General features: G+C 32.3%; 2 protein-coding genes and 1 pseudogene across 8 annotated transcripts; all 3 read left to right on the top strand.

Annotated features, from left to right (window-relative positions):
* The first annotated feature begins 1,171 nt into the window (after positions 1-1,171).
* Positions 1,172-7,148, top strand: LOC125424236 (low affinity inorganic phosphate transporter 2-like; annotated as a pseudogene).
* Positions 7,149-9,132: 1,984 nt separating this feature from the next.
* Positions 9,133-11,020, top strand: LOC107427877 (uncharacterized). Its single transcript, XM_048480128.2, has 2 exons — positions 9,133-10,683; positions 10,823-11,020. The coding sequence occupies exon 1, from the start codon at positions 9,185-9,187 to the stop codon at positions 10,676-10,678; it is 1,494 nt and encodes a 497-aa protein (XP_048336085.1). The 5' UTR covers positions 9,133-9,184; the 3' UTR covers positions 10,679-10,683; positions 10,823-11,020.
* A 5,190-nt stretch (positions 11,021-16,210) lies between these two features.
* On the top strand, positions 16,211-21,072 carry LOC107427903 (beta carbonic anhydrase 5, chloroplastic). 7 transcript variants are annotated; one of them, XM_048480143.1, is made up of 9 exons: positions 16,211-16,789; positions 16,884-16,933; positions 17,680-17,835; positions 17,924-17,972; positions 18,151-18,264; positions 18,442-18,495; positions 19,203-19,285; positions 19,410-19,515; positions 20,660-21,072. In XM_048480143.1, exons 1-9 carry the CDS (start codon positions 16,661-16,663, stop codon positions 20,861-20,863), a joined length of 945 nt encoding a protein of 314 aa, XP_048336100.1. In that variant the 5' UTR covers positions 16,211-16,660; the 3' UTR covers positions 20,864-21,072. The 7 variants fall into 7 exon arrangements, with proteins under 7 accessions (XP_048336100.1, XP_048336099.1, XP_048336098.1 ...); XM_048480142.1 differs by having other exon boundaries at positions 17,677-17,835; XM_048480141.1 differs by having other exon boundaries at positions 16,212-16,789; positions 16,884-16,951.
* Positions 21,073-25,660: the final 4,588 nt, after the last annotated feature.

The raw sequence follows: 25,660 nt of genomic DNA, 5'->3' as shown, positions 1-25,660 counted from the left end.
GGGGACCGCTGGTGTCATTTCCTTAAAAATTCTTTCCTTTTCAGCCAAATTGTGGACCATTGATGTGGCTGTGACTGTGGCTATCAGCCTATGATACCAACCCGCAATTGGTCCCATGCTCACGAGCTTTTGTTTGCTAGTATTTATTGCATTTTACACCGTCTTTTTGTTGACATTTCCGATTACTATTTATAGATTATTTATTATTATTATTATTATTATTATTATTTTCTAAAGTTTGACCCAAAAAAAAAAAAAAAAAGTGAGAAATTTTTCTTTGTTTGGAAATTACATAAATATTTCCAAGTTTTGCAAAATTGATTTGAGCATACTTTTGATTGGGAAAGAAGGAATAACCTTCTTTGTACTGACACTCTCAACATTATGTCCATTGCCTGTTTGTCTGATAATTGATCCCAGATTTAATTGGTAGAATACTGTAGATTCATTTTTTCTATATATGTATATATATATATATATATATATATATATATAAGTTAATACTTTTAGATAAAATCAACTAATTATCAGCTACAGTTTTAGAAATGGTAATGATTGTAACCTATAGCAAATTTTTTTTTTTTTTAAACTGAAAGATACAAAGAATAAAGTTAGATCTTGTCTCTTTGAGTGCCATTTATTATTGTCTTAGATCCTATTTGATAACATATTTACTTTTTATTTTTATTTTTTTTTTTAAAATTATGTACAATTAGCTTATTTCAATGGTTTTTTAATACTGATTGATGGTGATTAGACATTTATAAGGAGAACAATATATATATATATTAAATAAAATATAATTTAAAATTGTGTTGATTTTTTTCTTTAATATTTATGATTAATTGATATCTTTAATACATTCTAACTATCACTAATAAACAATTAAAATAAATAAATTATATATAATTTATAAAAAATAAAATTAAAAATTAAAAATTGAATGCATTGACAAATGACATAGTAAGGTAATTATTTTTCACCCTTTACTTTTTAAGATTAAAAAATCAAAATAGATAATAATAATAAAAAAAAAAGATCTCATCTTGTTAACTAAAGAAAAATGAATATTAAAAAGAGATATTATGTTTTTTCTTCGTTTTTTGTTTTAGCAAAAACAAATTTTATGTCGGTGGATGATCAAGTAAGCAAGCCAACTTTTGGTGTATGAATGTATGGTCGTGACTATGCCTTGTCCAATTGTTCGCCTACCACTGCTAGTACTAGGCTTCCTTTCAATACAGTCTTGACTAACCCAATTATATTGGGTATAACCCAGTTACCCATTCGTGTCACAGCCTTACGACATGGATTATGGAATGGTCTCTCTCTCTCTCTCTCTCTCTGACTGTTTTCCTTTTTGTTTCCTTTTCTTTATTTTTTTATTTTATTTTTGAGATACTCTCTTTGTTATCAACTTGTTAATTCTTTCAACATTAAGAAGCAATTTTTTACTTTTTATTACTAGTGAGCGCCCTTAAGAAGCAATTAATATTTGTTCATAGATACATGCAAAAATATTTACATATATACATTATCTTTTTTATATGTATATATATAATTTTTTTATAAACTTACATGTATACAATATCTTTTAAAAATCATATTTTTCGTTCTCCATAATTTTGTTTCTTAAGTTATATATCTTGTTCATTATATTTCTTTTGGTGTGAAACTTTTCAAATTTCGACTACTTCTTTTCAAGACCAAATTTTAGGAAACAGAAAGAAAAAGGAAAGAAATTGTGTATATATAAACATCAAGTAATGGCTAATTGGCATTTATGTATCACTGTCTACTTTTTAGTTTAAATAATTAATAGTATACGATTTTTTTTATCCAAAATAAAATATTGTTCCATCATTGTTAATGCAGCACTGCTTCATTTTTCTCTTAGTTTTCATTCACGCATACATTCAACTAGTGATTAAGGGGATTATTATGCTAGTGAAAGTCTGTTTTCTTTCAGAATATTAAATGTGTTCTATCTGAATGGAATTAAGGTTGTTGTACTAAATCTTAGTGTGGGGGTTAAAATCTTGCAGACAAAGGAAAAACCAGTATAGGGAAAGCAAGTTTGTTAAGTAACCATGACCAAAGAACAATAAAGTTTGTAAGTTCTACTCCCACCAGATGCAGCAATCACACACCCCCCCAAAAAAATAAAAAAATAAAAAGGAAAAATCAATGGTATCATTTTTTACTGCAATCATTAATGCCGGAATGGGCTTTTTCACAGACTCGTATAGCCTATTCTGCATATATCTTTGGTCACAAAATTGCTTGGCTGCATATATAACACGTCAATGGTGCCAAAAAACCAGGCACATTGTCCCTGAAATAGAGTTTGTGGCATGACACTTATGCTTATACGGTCGTATGCTCTGTTGCTTCGGGTCTCTCATCTGGATTTAAAAATGACCAGAGATATGCCATGACGACACTGTGCTTATGTTGATCCACGTCATTCAACTATCCCACAAGCAGACTATGCTTGGTGGATTATTGTAAAGATAAGAGCACTCCCAGCTGGATCAGACTTGGTGGATTCTTTTATTATTTTATAGTAGAATTTTTCACCGCTATAAGATTACAATTGACTCGTTAAACTAAAAGATCAATTTTTTTTTTTATAAATTTATTAATTTATTTATATTTTATTATTATTATATTATTAAATTATTATTATTATTTTATATATATTAAAAATTAATTGACAAATTTAACTTATAAAAACTATAAAAAAAATCTAAAATAAATAAATAGAATGTTGCCATATTATACTTTGATATTAGAGTTTTAAAAAATATGATTTGAAAATAATACAGTACTTTTTTATATTGTATTTTATTTTATAAAATTAAAATTTTAATTATCAATAATTATATTTGGATTTATGATTTATAAAATTTATTATATATATTTATATATTTAAAATTCAAACAATTGCTATGAGAGTTAATATCCATAATAAATTTTTTAGTAATTAGTTTTCGTTATATTCATGATGATCGAATTGAACAGTATGTGGCCATCGAATGATTTGTGCGATTCGAATGTATATGTCCTTTATTTTGTTTTCTTTCGAGCATGAATCTGTGGGATTCAAATTACATATTCTGTGAATGTATATACATGCCCGATTGCTATTTCGAATTAAAAAAAAAAAAAAAATTTCTGAAAATTTTCTTTTCCGAAACTGGTTCTCGGGTTCCTATTGATTTTGTGCAACATATGTAATTTTTTGTTTTGTTTGAATTAAGACCTGGATTTTTGTTTTTTTTTTTCTTTTCTGGATTGAATGGAATATTTTGGAGCGCTAGTCATGCATTGAAACACCTAATTTTTCCTATTAAAAAAAAAAAATTGTAAATATCGGCCATGTATTAGTTTTGGAAAATTTTGGGAAAATTTGTTTTGGACGAATTCATGATCTGGGTTAACTTGGAAATTGTTTTTCTGTTTGAATGGAGTGAATTAGACTAATTAATTTGCTGCAAACCTTTGTAAAATCGATTATTTATGAACCTTCCATGGCCGATTAATATTCTTGCTTGGGTGTTTATTTGGGGTTGATTTTAAACCAAATTGATATGTGGATATGGTTGCCCAAGAAAAGACGAATCAAACGGAACAAAAATTACAGAAAACGGTGGCCGAAAAAGAAATTTACCGGCGGGTTGAAGAAGCGGGTCGCGTAACCCGTTACCCTATAAAACGGGTCGAACCGCGACCCGATTGGATGAAGAGGATGAATCACACGACTTGTCGTGTGAAATTGTTATGTGTCATTGATGACGTCATCACTGCGTATGCTGACGCGAGCGTGCTGACGTCAGCTGCAGAAAATTAAAAAAAAAAAGAGCCAAAAAAAAAGTTTTTTTTTTTTGGTTTTGTTTTGTTTACTTATTTTTTGATAATTTATTTATTTATCTATTTTTTATTATTATTAATATTGAAAAAAAAAGGAAATTGTTGTTGTTCATTTATTTATTTGTTTAATTATTCTATTCCAAATTTCTTGAATTAAATTAAATATTTATGTTTGGTGAATTGGATTGTGTTAGCTTTAGCTAAATAGGCTTTGGGCTTAGTTGGTATAGCAGTGTGAGATTTTAGATATTCATCTATCGTGAGACTTATTTTATTTATATTATGTGTACCAATATAATGTATGTTCGCATAGTGAATGAGATGTTTTATATTTACTTATTTCATGAAATTGTCAATACATTGATTTTTTCTCACTTATTAACCAGGGTCTATATGGGCAACTAAACTATCATATCAATGGTTTTAGTTGCTTTGTATGACGCCTGGAATGGTAGTGGAAGTTGATTAAATGCCATAAATCTTATATTCTAATTGACCCTGTTGGTAATTTAGTTTAATGCATTTGATTGTGGTTATTTGGTTGACTGTTTTTGACCCGCGAAAATGCATATTTAGTGTTACAAAGACCTTAACGATATTATATATTTTTGATATGATTAAAGGGTTGGAAAGATAGCATTTGCATAGTTCTTTGTGATGTAGTGTATTTCTGTTATTTGCTATTTCACAGCTGGAAACACCCTAATACTCTGCCCTATGAATGTTATGATAAAATTAAACAAACTAATATAAAAGTGGTGAAAGTTTCTAATAATATTTGACTTTGAAAAAAATAGACCACTGAAGATACCATATATTTATAATATTGCCGAGTTAAATGTTGTATTAGGATCTCAAGCACTTGCATGAGCGTTAAGTGATGGTCATGAAAAATCACTTGTATAATTCTATATTTTATGTATTACGTTCTATGAACACTGTTCTTAAACCGTTTGATATTAGTAGAAAATTTATCAATTTGATAAATTAAAAAACACCACTATTTGGATTTATTAAATTCTGTTGTGTACGATGGAGTTAGTGGTGTGAATGAGTTTATCCTGAAACTTTCCTTTTATTTTATCATTCTCATGGACTTTGATAAAGATTTTGGTAAGGAATATCAACTGTCGGAATTAATGGCTTAATAGAAGATGGCAAAGAATTGTAAGTTGCTTGAGATTTTATGGCATCTTGAGGTATTTTATGGTAATTTGGTTTATAAATTGCTGTTTGTATTAATTTCTTTATTTTGTTGTTGCTGCTCCTATAGTTACATTTGTATGTGCTAGAATTTTGTAGTAATTTTTTATATTATAGTATTAATCTCTATATTTTGTATATCAATGGCTTTGAGAGACTATATATATTTCATTATCTATATTGATAATTTTCTTTTATTATGTATATATTAAGATTATTTATATTGTGGGTGTGATCTTGTAAATGTTTTAATAGTCCTGATTACGTGTATTATGAAATAAGCCATTTTTGGTTTTGAGTTCAGCGCACCACTATTTTGATTCAGTGGGGTTTTATGAGCTGATTATAATGGCTATATATATGGATGTTTCAAAGTTTAACACCGGAAATTTATTTATTTATCATAGTAGTAGAAGTTTCATTGATTGTAGAGGCAAAGTATATGGTGTGTTTTGAGATTATGATACATGCTTTTGGGTGCACTTTTATTATAAGGTCTGTAATATTGTTATGTGGTAATTCTAGTATTATATCATTTTGATGAGAGTCTTATTTTTTGGTATACATGCCTGTTACAACATGGTGACAGACCCACTAACATAGGCTAGTCTATAAACTTGTTTGAGGAGCATATGTTTCTGTATGAGTGTGTAGTAGTTAAGACTGCTATAGCTCAGTGGAAGCATTGTAATCTGCAATAATATCCATGTTGTATGTAATATATGATTGAGTATTGCCTTGTGAGTAATACATGTATATATGTGGATCATTATAATATGATATTTGTTACACATATTGTTACTCCTTATGGTAGCAAGCCTGTTTGAGATTTTAGTCTCTGTGTACATGTGTATGTTGATCCACAGGTGCCATGATGAGTTCTTGCTATCTAGTTTGGGTATATTGTTATATCTTGTCGATACACAATATACTCGAATGAAATGGTGTTGTGTGTTAGGGGATTGTACGTGGTTAGGTAAATCTCTACTACCTAGACTAAGTTTATGGCATGCAAAATGCTCAGTTGAAATGGTATCATATTTTGGGAGATTTACTAAGCGAATCTCTACTGCCTAGTCTAGTATATTGTTGTGTCCTGTCGGCATGCTATATATTTAGATGAAATGACATTGAGTCGGAAGATTCTGTAGTAAGTGAGTTTGGATTATATATATATATATATATAATGATTATGCAATTCAAGTGGGAGAATATTAGATAAATTAATATTTGTGAACTTAGTATAAATTAATAAATGAGTTTGGATTATATATATAATGATTACTAGTTTATGATTTATGGAATTTATTATATATATTTAGATCCTTAAACTTCTAACAGGATTAACTTACTACTTGAGGATGAAGATGCCTTAGACTGCAAGTTACACTGCCCTTGTTGTCAAGAATGCAAAACAAGCAGCACCTGATACGTCAAAGGTTCTTCAAGTTGATATAGAAGCTGGAGAAGCACAAAAAGGTGGATGGAGCAAATTGGCTCAAAAAGAAGCCAATAATGCATTTGGTTTATTCTTGAATGAGTACATGCATCGCCATGGGCTTCACTTATGGTTCTTGCTTGATATTGCATTCTATAGTCAAAATCTTTTTCCAAAATGATATTTTCAGGACACAAACACTTATTGCTTTATGCGGTATTGTCCCCGGATTCTGATTTACCGTGGCATTCACTGACAAGATGGGGAAGATTTGCAATCCAATTGATGCTTCGATGGGTTTCTTCTTCATGACAGTTTTTATGTTTTGCCTTAGATATTCCTTACGATCACTGAACTCGTAAAGACAAACAAATTGGCTTTGTGGTGATTTACTCATTGACATTTTTCTTTGCAACTTTGGACCTAATGTCACAAAATTTGTTGTGCCAGCAGAGACATCTCCAGCTAGGCTGCCTCTGGATGCAATGTACCATGCAGGAATAGGGGCTAAGAAGTCGCTCTTATATCGAATTAGGTGCGCTTATCAACTTTTTTGGGCTTCTTGTTTACCTTTTTGGTGCCGTAATCCAAAGAAAAGTCAATAGAGGAGATTTTAGATAAGCACAGAGGATGAGAGTACGAAAAGTGTGGAAATGGAGCAACCATTAAGTTTTAGCAACCATTAAGACAGTTCCAGTTGCTTAGGTTCGCTGTAGTTAACCAAGATGAATTTGTTGGATTAATGTTGTAATAACCTTCTAATTTTATTTTTTTTTAATGATAAAAACAAGTTAAGTTGTTCAAAATGATTTACTCAATTCTGGAAACAATTCCATCCATACTTTCCTACTTTTTGTTATTCAAAAGAGTTAACTAGCCATGATCAAGGAACAACTACAGGTGCTAAAATGCTCTTGGTGGTGGTGCTGTTCAATCACAATGCTACCATTGTCGTCGTCGGGCATATGAGCTGCCATTAACGGCAAAATCTACATCGGCAAATTAAATGTCTTCAGAGGAAAGCCGAAGAAAAGGATGACCTGCATCAAGAGACGCCGAGAGACTCAGGCCTTCAAGTGAACAAGATTTTGCCAGTGGCTTGGCTTGGCTTGGTTCACAGTGCACAGTCCACCCAACAGCCCTTCTAGTTCTCCACATTTCAATATAATTTTTGTGATAGCTGTCCAAAAAACATAATAATAATTTTTTTTTTAATTTTCAAGAAAAACAATAATATATATATTTTTTTCGCCAACAAAACATAATAATACTAATATATATTTTTTTGGCTAAGAAACATAATAATAATAATAATTTCAATGCTTAATATGTTCCAACTTCTAAGCTTACAATTTTTTTTTTAATGAGATTTCAATTTTGCAATTTGGACTTGGAGTAGAGCGCCAGTTATATCTGCATTCTGTCACGTGTCCTGACCAAGACAAGTTCGGCCCAATGCTCGCTTATTGGGGTGATCATCTGAAAATGTCCAACGCTATAAGCCTGTCAAATTGGACTGATTATTATTCATTTTTTTTTTCCAATTTTTTTCCTTTTTATTTATTTATTTACTGATAGTTGTGCAGAGACTATAATTATTTTCCCGTTAGACACAGAGCTTCTTTTTTCAAAGCTTTACTCCATAAATTTTCTGTTTAGTACATTTTTAATTATATTATCTTATTTGGTAATTTACTTAAATTGAACCTTTTTCACTATTTCCTTTGATTAGTGAGTTTAACGTATTCGTATTGCATTTTAAAATTACAGAAATTCCCTCTTTATTTTTTTTTAAAATTTTTTATGCTACAATAACAGTTACAATGTTATTTTTATTTTATTTAGCAACAAAATGTTATTATTATTCTATTTGTTACACAATTTTTCTGAAGTCTTAAATGTATAGGGATGTTAAAAGTGGTGGAAGTAAAAAATTCCAAATAATTGTACGATAAGAAGTGGCATTCAATAAAGTAAAATGTAAAAAAGGTAATTATCTCAATGAAAATACAACTTATATTTTGCAGCAGTGAAAACTGACAATTGAAACGATGAAAAAAAAGGAAAAAAGAAAAGAAAACTCACAAAAGATAGGATGGTTTCCTTTTAATTATTTAATGTACAAATGAAATTCATAATTCAAACACTTTTAACTACACGTTATCTAATTTATGAGTTTTTAGAAATGTTTCTTACTTTAGAAAATTACAAAAATCTATTTCATGTTCTTACATTGGTTGCAATATAAACAAAAATCAAAAAGGGGAAACTTTTATAATTTTCTTTTGTTAAAGCAATAAAAGTCAAATCTAAACAAAAGAGGATAACAATGTAATTTTACTATTATTTTTTCTTTTAAAAATTACGAGCAGCATTACGCAATAAATTACAGTTGCTGCAGTTAACTTTCCGTTTTTCGAAAAGCCTGTATTTTTTCAACAACAACCACTGAACAAAAGTTTGTCAGATAAAATGAACAGAGTAAAATACCCATAACACCCTTAAACAATTACACTAACCAAACAAAATTCAACGTCTTTTCGTACATTCTTAGAGGTCTATTTTCGTCCAATCAATTTTCGCTTCCCTTTCTCTTGCAATATCTTCTAACTCCCAAAAAAACACTAAAAATTTAAAAAAAATAAAAATAAAAATAAAAACCAGCTGAAAATGGAGGCCACCACTATCCACAGCGCCGAGGCCAAACGGTGGCTAAACACCGCCGTTAAGCTTCTGACGACACGTGACCTGCACGGGACCAGAAGCTTCGCGATCCGAGCTCGCGAATCGTACCCGAGGCTCGACACCGCTGACGAAATAATCGCCGTCGCCGACACTCTCATCGCCGGTGAGTCACGGATCAACAACCAGCACGACTGGTACGCCATCCTCCAGGTCCAAAGAAACACTCAGAACCTTGAGATTATCGCCTCTCAGTATCGGCGTCTCGCTATCCTCCTCAACCCCCAGAAGAGCCAGCTTCCGTACTCCGATGAGGCTTTCAGGCTTGTCTCCGAGGCCTGGTCCGTGCTCTCGAACCCTTCCAAGAAGGTAGTATACGACAGTGAGTTGAATGTCCAAACGCAGTTCGAGTTGGGGACCGGGTCGACTCAGCTGCATGATCGGCAGCCATTCCTGCAGAAGCACCAGCCTCAGCAGCCGGTTAGGAGAAGCCCTAGGACTAAGGAAGGTAGGCCAGCTGCCGCAGCAGTGGAGGAGGACAGTCCGAGGGTGAACAATGTGACCGATTCGACTCGGTCAATAACTCGGCCAGGTCGGCCAGGTCGGCAGTCAGTGCCGAGCACACGCGCCTCGACGGCGGCCAGGTCGGAAGCGCCGTCGAATTTCTGGACGGCGTGTCCGTACTGCTACTTCCTTTACGAGTACCCGAAGGTTTACGAAGACTGTGCGCTTCGGTGTCAGAACTGCAAGAGGGCGTTCCACGCGGCGATGATACCGTCACCGCCGTTGACAGAGACAAAGGATGCTTATTTCTGCTGCTGGGGTTTTTTCCCATTGGGATTTTCGGGGAAAGGTAAAAACACTGCTGGGTCTTCGAATTGGAATCCCATTTCGGCTATGTTTGCATGTCCTTTACCAGCTCAGGGAAAGAGAACTAGTAATAACAGATCTTCGTCCCCCAAGTTCGTTTATCACGATGAAGATGTGATTGTTGAGGTTTCCGATGAGAGTGATGATTCCGATGACGAATGGGGGAGGAGTGGTAGGAGAAAGAGGGCTAGAAATTCAAAGGGAAAAGGTTCCGTGGTTGCTAATAACATTCCCAAGAGAGCACCTTCTGAGAGGTTGAAGAGAGGGAATACTCAAAATGTAGAGGGGATGGATAATGCTGGAAATGGTCAGGTTTTTGACAGCGCGGCGGCAAGTGGGGCGGCGCCGAGGACGGATTCGAGTAAGAAGGCCGTGGCATCGGCCAGTAATGCCAAGAAGAAAGGGAAGGCAAAGTGGGGGAGGTTGGATTTGAATGTGGAGTTTAGCAATGAAATTGAGGAACCTGCACCGGGAATGAGTGAAGGGAATGGGGCCGGAAATCAGGAGGGAGATAATATCGAAGGCATCGGATTTTTCGAGGGTCTTGACGAGTTTTTGAGCAGTTTGCCAATACTTAATGTTGTTGGGGATGACAAGGTCAAGGCTACTTGATAAAAGTAAGATAGAGATAGAGCATTCCCTTTTGCCCGTTGTTCTTGATGGTGGCTCTAATTGCATTTTGTTCCCTGCATCTAGTATCACTCAGTGTAGAGCTTCTTTGCAATATCTCTAATGGTTCTAATCTTATTTCTGCAGGGTTATGTACTTTGTAGCTCTTTTCTTTTGTAGAGGTTTTCTTTTGTACCAATGTAGATTATGATGTGGTGAAAGGATGTTTCTTCTCTGATTTTGAGGCCCACTTTCATAGTTAATTATGAAAGAACCTGGTTAAAGAGAACCTTACAGGTGAACTTTGAATTCTCTATCTGATAGGTGGCTGACATTCTCTTTTTATTTTCTGGTATTGGACTTAAGAAATTTAGACTGGGTTCTCCAAATGGCATGGAGCGTTGTAGAAGACTTAGCCAAGCTGCTCTAAAGGTATCCTTTTGGGCGATGAAAGCTTTCACTGACCAAACATTTGTCAACTTGGGTTAGCTTTAGTTTGTAGAATAAGGATTGTGTTTTCGTCAAAAGAGCCAAATTTTCCAAGTTGAGAGAGGTATGCGTTGAGCACATAGTTTGACTATGGTACGTGTAAGGTTAGATTTTAGTAAAGTACTGGTCAGAATGTTGATCTGGTATGAAATGTGGTTGAGTCTTCTTTCCAAAATTAAGCAACAGGTTTCCTTAAACGTCTAACTACTTCCAAGTAAGTTTTAGAGACCTTCCTTGGCTAGTTCTGTTGGAAAATTGTGGTGATGCATTTTGGACTCAGGTTATGGTCATTCTGTTATGTTTTTCTTTCGAAAAAATGTACTTCTGTTATTCTGAAACTGCCGCATGTTATTGTTTCAGAAATTACTAGATGCTATGTTTTTTGTGCAAGGAGAGTATACCATGCTAGGGTTACGTATTCCTGACTTTAGAGTTATATCATATTGGATTAGCCTTTTTCTGGTAACTTAAGCTCAAATGAATAGAAGATTTATGTATAGAGAATTGGAGATTTATAGGCTTTTTAACAACGCCCTCAACAATTTGACTTTGGTACAATATTTCCATTTATCAACAATGTTCATTATATACTTTTTTTTTTTTTGTTGTTGTTGTTGTTGTTGTTGTTGTTGTTTGGGTTCCCTTCTAATAATTATCTCCAACTTTGTTTATCTATGGTGTAATTTTGATGGCATAGAAATATGATGTTGACTTTTCCCTTACTGCTGGCTTTCAAAATTTGTTTGTTTGGTTCCCCCTTTTTTTTTTTTTTTCCTACTTGAGCAAATTTTCAAATTACAATCTTGACTCTGATGGAGCTGCCTAAAGTGTTCTATATATGGAGAATAGGTGGTGACTGTTAAATGTTAACGAAGATATCTTATGCCATCTCTCTTGAACTAAATTCTTGTTATGTTCTTCTTTGTCATTCACCCCTGTACTCCATTCTTTAAGGACTTCAATGATTCAATTCTTGAGGGTATGCATAATGCAGAGATGAAATTTTAATCAATTAAAAAAAGTAATGGAATTTTTAGTCATCAACAACTCAACAAATTGTGTTGTTGCTCATATTGAGTAGCACATGGGCCATCTTGTCTGTTTACTTACAATTCATTCTTAAGATTCGGGACCAAGCTTTTGATATTTGTCACTATGTTATGTGAATTTCCAGGCATTTATTTTCTCTCTCAGTTTTTCTTTTTTTAGTTTTATTATATGTTTATCTGAGTTTTTATAATTTCTCTTCCACTGTCGTTTCTACAATGTAAATAGTGAACACAGCTTGAAAAACGTGTCAAATGACTTTTTACTGATAAGAGCAATTCATAAATGATAATTGATGATTTAGACACAGTTTTCATTGAACGTAAGGATGTAAATTCCAAATTTGATTTTTGAGTTGGAAAAGTTGGAAAAATGGATAGGTCTAGCAATTTTCTCTATGAGGTCCTTCATGTAGGTGCAAACTCCACAGCTATTAAATGTTGTTTTGGACTTTGTAATTGAGCACTTGAGCATGTTTAGACACTTGAGCGTATTTGCAGTGATCAAAACTAAAAGCTAATGGGTACCAAGATAAGGCTCACTAAATATTGTCAACGAGCTCAATAAATATTGTCAAAGTGTTGCCGAGGGTGAATGGGAAGGTTTAGACATTGACTTTATATAAAGTTATTGTGCTGCATGGTGTACCCGTACACTTGTATCTAGCAAGTTGACTACTAAATATCCCAGACTGCTGTATGCTCCTACTTACAGATTCTTGCTTGCAATGTGCAGACAAGCCCACATATAGGATTATTTGGTTAGTTTGACCACCGGCACTCATCTAGCGTCAGGCCCACCTGATTTTTCTTTGCATATATAGCATGGTTAAGGAGCTATATTCCTTGTTCTTATGTTAGATTATTCTATACAGTTGCAAACCTAACTACGGTTTTGACCATTTGTATTAAGAGAGTAGGAACTTTTTGCTTTGTACTCATGCTAGGGAAATTTATCAGTTTTAATTTTGTATATGCACACATGTTGACTTGGTGGTTGGTTTGAGATCAGACGTTAAATTCAGAGATCCATGCTATCAAAGAGCCTGTGTGAATGTTTACTTTTTTATTTTTAAAATTTTTTTTATCTAGTTCTTGCAACTACTAAATTCAAAATTTTCGAGATTTCTAGTCAATCCATCCTCAACATGTGAAGCATGATTTGGAGAGGTATTTTGCTTTCTCATATTCTTTGGGTATGGCTGCGGTTAAGTCATAATTTTTTTCTGTAGTTAGTTCCTTTGTTGAGGATCTTTAATCATTAACTTCTTGCCTTCGTGAAAAGTTTATTTGTCGTACTATCAGCTATATGTTTTTATTGATATTTTTAAATGTGGAATTGAATCAGTTTAATATTGATGTTCATTTTAGTGCTCAATTTTCTTGATCGTTTAGTTGAACCCTATTGATTTTTTTTTTTATTTCATCCTGTTTCTCTCCATGATTTGGTTATTTATTGATTTTGTTCTCTCTTTGTTTCTTTAGTTCCTTGTTATTAGACATGAATGGAAAAATCTGTATTTCTATTCTCCATATGTCTGAGATTAGTCTCAGTTAATATCTATGCAGTAAGAATACCTGCTTTTTGATCTAGTCTTGGGTGCTGGTATTCTGCTAATCATGTCATACTTTTTAAGCCTCCATTCTTCAAGATAAAAGGTTTTATTCGAACTTTTGAAGATACAATCTTATCCACATTTAGTTTGTCTAGGCCAAAAGAAGGTTCTGTTGCATTCTTCATGGTTAAATTGTACTAATCCTTGAAGTACAAAACCTCAACTGCTCAATTAGATGAAAAACTCATCTGAATGAGTTTCTTTTCTTTCTCCTTAATCTGTTTGAAGTTGCCTATGAACAAGTAAGGGCCATGAGACCTGTTAGTGGAACAAGTTTACTGATTTCATCCATGAAATGTTTCTTTTTTCTTGCTGTTTTCATTTGGATTTCCATATATGTGAAGTGGGAGTCTAGTTTTTTCTTTTGAAGTTTGGTTCATACAGCTATGGTTGTTTCTCAAAGTTCAAGTGTTTTGATCTCATATTTTATATGTAAAATGTGAAATCCATGTTTTATGCATGCTGCTTTATCTCAAAATTTAGGTCAGATTTGACTTTACCTATAGGACACGTTTTTCAGCTACCCAAAATTATCTTTGTTTATGTGCTTTTCCTACTAACCAATCTCATGTCACTATGCAAACCATATGCTCAGTTTCCCTACCACGTGATGAGAATGCTTTTTCATTCTTGATATGTTTTCTGGATATATTTGGAGTGGGTGTAATTCATTTTAATTGGCCTTGGTAGAAAAGATAGCCTTGATGGAAGTTGAAGGCAAGGCCGATAGTTTTGTGGAATGATCTTTGTAGAAAGTTTGGTACTCTTTCAATATATGTGAAGCATTTCAAATTTGATGTGGATTTTCATCTGAGCATCAATTCAAGGAGCACAATATTTCTCAACGTTGTAAATGTTTTTTTTTTTTTTACCCTCTCGCCCTCTTTTTGTTTTTTGAGCCAGGATGAGAAGGATTTTGCCGTTTAGATGACTATCATTATGTATGTTATTAGTAATCCATTTGATAGCTATTCTTATATCATTTCTTCTTCACTTATTTTACTGTAAAGCTACCCACCTCAGGGCTAGGTATATTATTAATGTGAAATTCCTTAAGCCCTATTTGGAAATTAAATAGGGCCAGGGATATTCCTATTTCATACAGTTTTTGGTATCCTTAAAACTAATCCCTTCCTACTTTATTCTTGAATATTGTTTATTTAAAATGTTATTATACTTTAAAGAGGTGAAATTATGTAAATCTATCATATTTTATGTTAAAATTTAGTGATATTATGCTCTGATGGAGTGTAGAATAATGAAAGGCAAATAATGAATGTCAACTTTAATACTATATTAACTGAAATGATTCTATTATCCGTTGAAACCATTATATGAAGTGGAAAACCCTTTGAAGATTTACTGTAAACCGATTGACTAGAAAATTTGTTAAGCAATATATATATATATATATATATATTGGTTTATTTATGCTACATTTTCTCACAATTATTTATTAATGTCAACTTTAATACTATATTAACTGAAATGATTCTATTATCCGTTGAAACCATTATATGAGAGTGGAAAACCCTGTGAAGATTTACTGTAAACCGATTGACTAGAAATTTGTTAAGCAATATATATATATTTTTTGTTTATGTATGCTACATTTTCTCACAATTATTTATTGCAATCCGAAATATGGATACCTGTATCAATCCAAGAAAAAGAAAAGGGAAAGAAGAGAATTTATTTTATTCAATTCTAACCCAACCACAACCCCACAACCAGCATACACAAACATGCAATAAATATATGAGCCAAAATTGAACATGCAATCAAACACTTGCCACGAAATATTAAAAAAAAAAAAAATCAAACACCTGTCCGAAAAGGTGTGCATAAAGGATTGGTTTGAATTAAAAATGGGTAGATAAAGCTGACAAAAGGAAATGTAATTACGAATCTATTTTGATGGGCCCGACATGGGCTGAGACCTGTCCACCTGTTCCGTGTAAACTGAAAGTGTGTGATTTTAAATATAATTACATTTCTTTTTAATTTTAATAATAATAATGATAATAATGACAAATAAAAAAATTAATTGGGAAAGGGAATTACATTTGAATTTTTAACAGATATGACTTAAATTTTGTTTTTTTTTTTTTTTGTTTTTTTTTGTGTTTCGGCCTAAACGTTCTTTTGTATCAAAATTGTTGTAGTAAAATAAATAACATTCATTAACACAACAGTCTGAAGTGCTACATTAATGTAAACAAATTAAAATTACTAACTCCAAAATTTACATTAATGTAAACAAATTAAAATTACCAACTTCAATATTTATATGTGTGTATATATATATATATATTTAATCATTTATAAAGAGACATTTATGATTAACCATTTGAAGCCCTGAAACAATGGTCTAAAAGAAGAAAGAAAGTAAAAAATGGAAACTCCACACTGAGCTTTGCACTTGCACTTGCACATGGTAATGTTTTATTGACTTTCCCATCTGGGCATTCAAAGATCTCAAAAAGTGGAAAGTTCGAGAACCCAGAGAGAGAGAGAGTGGTAGAGAGGCGAACAAAACTCCACAGCTTCAGCCTAGTATATGCTTTTGCTTAGTCTCCTTGTGGGGCATTCTTGAATTAAACAAAGAAAATACTACGATTTTCTTTTTAATTTTTGCAAATTAATTTTGTTTTTTAACATAGTTTCCTCCGCCTTTCTTGGAGACAAACAAGCGGTTCTTGATCCAACCAACCAACTCATCCACAACTTTTTAAAAACTCTCTTTATTTTTCTTCAAATGTCTCTTCCAAGATCTCTACCTGTTTTTCTGAGAATACCCATTTCCTCTTTTAGCTCTCTTTCTCACCACTCCAATGGCAATTCTTCCCTCCATCTCTGTTTCACTGGACCTGGACCCACAACGCCACACAGCTGTCCTCCTCCGTACCCCCACTATTAGTACCCCCTTTGGTCTTCATCGAATCTCAGTGAAGCCACAGAAAGTAGTTCCTCTTCACTCTTTTTGACTATTGTGTTTTCCTTTCTGTTTCATTCACTTCCTGGTTTTATGGAAATTTCTTGTTGTTTTTTATGCAGATCTTTGGTTTTAAGATGGATTCACGGGAAATTGAGCAGACCCGTATGAGGTTGTCGACTAATTTCAAGTAGGTTGTTGCTTTAATAGGCTCAGCTTGTGTTAGTCATGTTAAATTTGCCTACTTTCTCGATGATTTCTTTACGTGCTTCATGAGTTTTAGTTGGTGTGTGTTGCTTTCATATTCTTTTTACTTTTATGTTGGAACTGGTAATAGAGTCCTGGACTAAATATAACTGCTTTTTTCTTGAATTGGTGATGTTTGATGAAAAGTTTATTAGAGACACAGGATTTAGTTTAGAATGTTATAGTCAATTTGTATAGTTTCGAGAATTTTATGTGTAGCCTCTGAAAGCACAATATATATATATATATATATATATATTTAAACGTTTTTTGGTATTTTTTAAAATTTGAAATTGGTGGAAATGCTGAATAAAGATCCTATCGCCGTAGCATGGATGAAAGTTGGGTTTGATATAAACAACTCTTCTTTAATTTGAGCAGTTGTTTACTCTAACTACAAGTTCATGGTCCATTCTTCTTATTAGTGAGATTAATTTGAGGGGTTTCATTGGATCTATTATGTGGTGTCACAAGCTTCTAATTTATGTTGTTTGATGATTTGTACATAGGAAATATAATCAATATACGATTACGACTTCATGCAACCCAGGGATTGACCTTGAGAGATAAGAATGTTTAAATTTTGATTTGAATAAACTGTGATCAACCCATGAACCCAAATTTTCACAGATATTGCTTTGATACGATGTCTTGCTCTGACATTTGCAGCAGTAGTTCAACTTTAACCACGAAGGCTTCAAGGGAACCTTCGGGTTTGACTCAAGAACTTGATAGCAAACTACAGGCGGTACCAGAATCTGAAAGTGGATGTGATTTGTTCAAGGATATGAAACATCGTTTTCTAAGTTTCAAAAAGAATAAATACATGTAAGCAGCAGAGGACTCTGGCCAAAAGGTTGTTTAGCTTTAGAGCGCAGTATTTTTGTTCTCTAACTTGTCTTTACTGTTTCAACAGGGAGCATATAGAGCACTACGAAAAACTTGCACAGAGTCAAGCACCAAAGGTTAGGATAAATTAAATTTTTTTTTTTTTTATCGTGATTTTATTCATTAACTACTTATGCCTGTATTTAGGAACATTAAGAAAATCTCTTGATAAGTGTCTTTCCTTTTGCTTTTTACATCAACCTGCCTCCTAACTTGTTTGAAAGTAATCATGTTTGCTGATTATTTCTAGAACAGTTCATGGTGATTGCTTGTGCAGACTCCAGGGTTTGCCCCTCTGCTATCCTGGGTTTCCAACCTGGAGAAGCATTTACGGTTCGCAATGTTGCAAATCTGGTACCCCCCTTTGAGGTATATAGTTCAATATACTTGAATTGTCTTGTCTTAGCCCCATATGTACTTCCTTAATTAGTAGCTTTAAGCCCAAAAAAAGAGAAAAAAAAAAAAAAAACTATAAAAATTCTTGAAATGACCCTGTGTTTTTTTCTTATCCTTTGCCCCTATTGATTTCCCTTTTCTATTTTGTAGAGTGGACCCTCTGAAACAAATGCTGCTCTGGAATTTGCTGTTAATTCCCTTGAAGTAAGTCTTTTATGCCTAAAAATCTGATGTGGATTGTTTGTTTATTTTATTCTCTGATTTGTCTGCCATGATAGCTTATGCATTTTAGGCATGTTGATTTGGAAAATTTTCAAACTCAACCTAATATTCTAATCTCAACATATTGAATAGCTTATGCATTTTTTGGATTGTCATCTTTGTGTCTTCAATTGACTTAGTCCACAGTGATGAGTTTGGAACTGACAATTTTATGTGAAAAGGTGCCTAGAAATTTTAGGTTGCTGTATTTGTGACGGTGATAATGGTAAGGATCATGGGGACTTGAAACAATGGGGAAAAGGCTAACAATATTAAGCAATAATTTAAAATTTATGTAGAAAAGGCAAAGCATGAAAAGCTTTCATATTCAGGTGGTACTATGGTCATAGCTATGATGTTGGGTCATCATGTTGTATTTGGAAAAAGTCATAGCTTTCTTGTGAGTGGGAGGATATTTGCTAATAGAGTCAGTTTCTCTATTTTCTTCTCAATATGAACTAGAAAATTGCTTCATTTATTTATTTCTGTAATTTATAGTAAAAGTATTTGGAAAAAGTCATAGCTTTCTTGTGAGTGGAAGGATATTTGCTAATAGAGTCAGTTTCTCAATTTTCTTCTCAATATTAACTAGAAAATTGCTTCATTTATTTATTTCTGTAATTTATAGTAAAAGGTAATTTCTTTTATAGGTTGAGAACGTATTAGTCATTGGCCATAGCTGCTGTGGAGGCATTCGTGCACTAATGAGTATGGAAGAAGAAGGGGATTCAAGGTTCAGCTGATTTGTTTCACTTAAGTTTTTCAAAGTTGTCTGTAATCACCATGTATGCTATTTAATCTTTGAAAAAAAAAAAAAAAAAAAACTGTTTTTTCTGACTTAGTGAATCCTTAAACAGTAGCTTTATCAGAAATTGGGTTGTTGTTGGGAAGAATGCAAAGGCGAGCACGAAAGCTGTTGCCTCTAACCTCAGTTTTGACCAGCAGTGCAAACACTGTGAGAAGGTGATCTCTTTTTCCCTGAATTAAGAATGTTCTAGTCCCATGAAAATTCTGCTTTTTAATATAAATAATCATAGCGTCTTTATCAATTTTTATTTTTTTCCTCTTTCAGTTTTAGATTTTTTATATTAGTAGTTGGGAATGGAATTTAAAAATTCGAGGTCCAATGCTATTTTCTGTTTTTGAAATTTCTGTTCTTGTTCAATGAGATACCTCTTAGCATAAATTCACCCAGTATGATTTTGTAGCTTAAGTTATATCACGTTCTATCTCTGGTGTATGGTACATTTTCTTGTTGAATAAATCTTCTCAATCTTTTTTTTTTTTTTAAATTTTTTTAAATTTTTTTTATTTTTTCCCCCCTTCCTTCGTGTAGGGTGGGAGCTGTTGTCTAGTATTGGAAAAATTATTTTTTAAAATTAATGTGATTATATTTGAAGCATAACATTTCTGCAATGCAATTTCTTATAAAGTTTGGTTTATTGCTCATGCATCCCCGATTTTAAGTATAGGTTAACATTGGAGGTTGAATAGGTTTATGTGGATGAAAAATTGGAAGTAGGATATCCTTTTAGGCTACTTGCTTCCTTCCCTGTCTTTCTCTTGGCATTTCTAAACTTTCTTTACTGAAGAACTGGCACTTTTTGGTGCCTATGATCAATCTTTTCAATGAGGTATAGAGATGCCTTGACTGTAAGGCCTGGTATTTAGTGTCCGTAATTTTGATAATTAGCTAATGTTTCCCTTGGTTTAAAGAATACAACATATGTCTAATCACTCTTAAATAGCATTTGAGTAATGATAATTCGACGTCAATTGTGAATTATTCTATGGTAAAAAATTGGGGGTTTGTGCACATAAAGCATTTAAAGATTGAAGCACAAAGATGGTGGTTTCAGTGCAGCAAAATCCACTTTGTTATTCTCTAGAACCATTCCATTGACCTACTTTCATTTCTGGAATTAACTCTTATTTATTTTAAAGGGAGGCTGCTCTTGTGCATATACCATATTATTTTTCTGCTTTTCCAAGTATAATCACATTTGGCCGTGTATTTATGTCTCTGGCAAAATTTACTTTAGTGGATTTGAAATTTTGTCATATTAAGGAAACAACTGACTGCTGTGTTGAATCTTAACTTGTGCAGGAATCGATAAACCGATCATTGCTAAACCTGCTGACATATCCATGGATAGAAGAAAGAGTGAGGAAAGGAATCCTTTCCATTCATGGTGGCTACTATGACTTTGTTGATTGCACTTTTGAGAAATGGACACTTGATTATGAGGAAAGTAACTTGAAGGAAGCAAATGGTGGAATTTCAGTCAAAGATCAACTATTTTGGTGCTGAATTCTCGTAGCCTATATATTTCTTTCACTTTACACAAAATATATTGATAGCAATTTTAGAAACGTGTGAGCATTGCTTTTCTATTTTGGTGAATAACGTGTGAGCATTGTTATTTCCTTTGTATAAGACTGAAAGTGTATAATGTTTTACTTCCTCCTGTAATCTCTGGAAAAATCCACCATGTTGTATCTGAACTAAGCTTAAAATGATTTCTTTGGTCCTTATTTTATGTTATGCTTTATGATAAAAAAAAAAAAAAAAAAATTGTGGGAGTTTTGACGTAATGGATAATAAAGCTTCTCCAACGATTCTGTGGAAAACATTTAGTACGGTATTTTTAAGTTTTTGTTTGGAGGTAAGCTTTTGCATGTGAAAAGCAACATAAAGCATTGAGTGGAAAAACCTGTCAACTCAAGTCGTTTAAAAGCAAAAGGAAAAAAAATCAAAGACTAAAGCTCAAAATAATGAAAACTCAAGGGGTACTAGTGCAAAACAACCGCAATATTTAGTAATCTAATCTTCAATGAGAGGTTTAAAGTGTTGATAATTGTTCTAGGAAAATGCGTCTACTTGGAAGCTTCATTTATTTGTATAGATACACATCGAAAGAATAAAGCAATACCAAAAGTAGAAGAAATTAAAGTTTGGTGGCTCGTTGAAGTATAAAAAGCAGATATACTGTAGTTTCTAATTGGTATAATATTTGATCAACCATTGAACCAACCATATATTTTTTCCATTTTATAAGATAATCCTAAATTTCTCTACAACGCCTATATTGTATAAGGATCTATGATGATTAATTTGCCAAAACTATAATTTTGCTTAGCTGTGAGATGAAATTAACAGTTTTATGATGGGGGATATATTGCCTAGCTAATGGTGGATGTTTAACATGCAATCGGATATTAAGCATCCATCATAACAGGACTATATTGCATATGCATATAATCCTTTTCTTATTCCAAATATTTTTGGATAAACTTCATTTGGAATTTTCCAGATAAAGAAAGAGTACTATGTGTATATACCTATTCCAATTGCAGAGGCAACTATTACAAGTTACATTATTCTATATATTGATTAAAAATGTAAAAAATTAATGATCAAGCAAAGCATACAAGTCGGAACACAAAATTGAATACTTCCACGATTGTCATAATACACATTTTTTTTTTTTTTTTGGGGTAAGGGTCATAATACACAACTTAATTACATATTTAGGTGAGAAGTTGAACCAAAAAAAAAAAAAAAAAAAAAAAAAAAAAAAGAAAAGAAAGGAAATTCGTATTCCTTCTTAGTTAGGTTAAATTTTTCTCACCAACCAAACTTGAAATTAATTCCCTCTACTTCCAGGCCTGAACAATGTCATCTATAAAAACCCAAAACCCATGAGGAACCAATAACTCAATCCTCAAAAGCAAATTAACCACAAATATATTCCTATATATCCAGAAAAAAACTGCTTTTAATTTCTTCATCCGCTTCAACAATGGCTATGGACCACAAGCTCTCAACAACCTCTCTCATCCCACTGCTGCTTACAACTTTCATGTTGATGATAAGCTTCTTCAACTCCATTAGTCCAACAGAGGCACGCCATCTTTTGCAAACAACTCCCAAGCTTCCTGATCTCCCAACTTTGCCAGAGCCTGAGCTTCCAACCCTTCCAGATGTTGAATTGCAACCGCTACCGGAGATCCCGAAACCCGAGCTTCCAAATTTGCCGGAGCTACCAGAACTGCCTGAACTCCCTCATCTTCCTGAACTGACTCATGTCCCAAAGTTGCCAACCCTTTCTTCATCAGCACATTCAACTGCCAATCCTTGAACTGCATATATGTATAAAGGAATGCAGGACTGCGTGCATTATGCTATTTATGCATACGTAATATCAAGATCGTTATGAAGTATGCTAGTTTGTCTTTGTTTTGGTTTTTGTTTTTGACTTAAATAAGATTGTATTGGAATATATATATATATATATATATATTGTCCTGCTCCTACTTATTAATGAAGTATTACATTTGACGTCTTGAGATCTGATTATTTTGCTTAAACTAATATATAGCTAGCTTACTACTATTATGTACTCCTTCAATTACATATGATATACATTTTAAAATGAAAAATATAGAAAATAAACAATTAGCTAAAGTGGAAATCTTTATATGTATGACGTTTATGCTGTATTAATTCCTTCTAATCATTTTCTGCAACTAATAATTAAAGTACAGATAGTGCAGATTTATGTATATAAGATTTTGCTGTAAAAAGTATTTAGTTGTTGGCATTGACATATTTATTGTTTAACTCTGTATATAAATTTGTTTTTCTATTTATTATTTGAAAGATATTTACGTAAATAATTAGACACCTATATTATAAAGCAGTATTGTAGCATTATTGTGCATATATAAATATATATATATATATATTTATCGCTTCCAGCAGCAGATTCATCTGTATTATTACCCATACCTGTGCGGTTCTCTGCCACTAATCCATTCAGCGAACTCAAGGTTTACTTTATTGCCTTCTTGTTTGGTTTTGCAATGCCTCTTATTTTGTTCAACTGAAACAGAAACTAAACTCTAATTTTCTATGTTTCAAATTCAATGCTTTACACACACACACACAAACCAAAAAAAAAAAAAAAAAAAAAGGAAAAAAAAAGAAAAGAAAAAGAAAAGCACTTTGAATGCCTAATTTTGAATTGGAAAGTTTCTTAATTTTATTACATGGATCTCTAGTCTCCTTATAAATGGCCCGTTTTTAAAGATTAGTGGAAAGTTTGTTGGTTTATATAATGCTAATCTTGCATGTCATCCACTTTTTATATGGCCCATTTTTAAGGATCTGTGGAATCTGTGTTGGTTTATAGTTTATATAATGCTAATCTTGCATTTCATCCACTTTTAATATGATGTTTATCTTCTAGGAGCACTTAATACCAGATGGCTCCATGTATTAATAATATTATATGTTTATGCATATGAACAAACACACACACACACACACACACACACACACATACATATATATATATATATATATATATATATATACAATTTTAGAACCGTCATGATATTTTTAAATTAAGATCTTGTGAATAAAGTTTTAGTTGTTGACTATGTCAATAGATTACTATTGTATTTTTCATTATTAATCATGTAAGCATTCCAATAACTAATAAATAGATTTTTTATTATTATCTAGGGTTTTATTTAGGGTTTTATCCAATGTATTTTTCATTATCTACGGTTTTATTTAACTTTAAATATTAATTATAGTTTTATCTAATAATTAAACTTTTACCTTATAACCATCCTAACATATCTAAATTAAATCAGAATTTCCTAATAAAAGATTTATTTTCTCTCTCTATATTTGTGTGAATTTTTATTTATAAAACTTAGTTTCTATTTTATATTAAAAACCTAGCTACTGATATGGCAAAAGTGCAAGGTTATATTTGAATGAATAATTGAATTGTGGCTTTTGCATTTTGTTATGTTAGCATATTCCCACTTTATGTTGGGCATATTTCTAATACTATAACATAAATGTTATATGGAATATATTATTTTCATTAATATATATATATATATACACATATATATATATATATATATACACACACATATATATATATATATATATATTGTTTTTTGGTTGACTAGGCAAAAATTCCTTTGAGCTCCTCCCAAGTATACGTTCTCAAAGAACACAGTTGATATCAGAGAATTATCAGGTTATTGTGTGACTGTATATGTGTTCTAATGTGGGAGACATCTTTAGATACATGGCATATAAAGTACTATTAGACAATAATAGTTTTTGATTATGCAATCATTTCGATTTAAACTTAAGAGTAATGTTGCCAGATATTATTTTATCATCCAAATATAGTTGTGACCAAAAAGCATTTTTGCAATGTCTTCATTTATTTTTTTAATATACAATTTTGATACCAATTAAATTCGAAGTGACATTCAAAGATTCAATTTATATATGGAATATAAAAGATAAATTAATAAAATAATGTCGAATGCATGAAATGGGAAACAATATGACAAAACTATGTAAGATATTAATAATGGCATTTTAAATTCACAAAGAAAATTTTGTAATACAGAATGTATAAACTAATATTAAATTCACAAAACAAAGTATAAACAAATATTTAGATTCATTAAACAAAGTAGAAACCCAATTCATAATGGCATCCTCGGTTGGCTGCTAAATATATATAATTAGTGAACAACTTGGTGCATATACATAATATTATTATTTTTCATATTTCAAATATTTCTCTGGTGTACCAGTTATCGTGTCCACGGTAAACGCTGGGTAGCCAAGTGCGGAGCGGATAACTGCTGAAAGCATCTAAGTAGTAAGCCCACCCCAAGATGAGTGCTCTCCTATTCCAACTTCCTCAGAGCTTTCGGTAGCACAGCCAAGACAGTGACGGGTTTTCTACCCCTGCGGGGGTGGAGCGACTGCATTGATCTCGGTCGCTACGCCCCCCCACGGAATTTAAAGAACCTAAAGGAGCATGAGTCATGTATTCCGCAGAACGCCGTTCTTGCCAGGGCTGGATGTCTTTTTTCAGCCTACTCAAGTCCAAATCGGATAGAGGAGGATTTATTCAATCACATAGTATAATCTAGTTTATATATTATTTCCATATATATATATATTTTCCATATATTTAATATATATTATATACTTAAATATATTATATATTTAATGTATGTTAATATGTGTATATAATTATTATGTATTTAAAATTAA

This window comes from Ziziphus jujuba, chromosome 9, assembly GCF_031755915.1.
Source record: "Ziziphus jujuba cultivar Dongzao chromosome 9, ASM3175591v1".
NCBI lineage: Eukaryota > Viridiplantae > Streptophyta > Magnoliopsida > Rosales > Rhamnaceae > Ziziphus > Ziziphus jujuba.
This window is presented reverse-complemented; position numbering and strand designations above follow the sequence as displayed.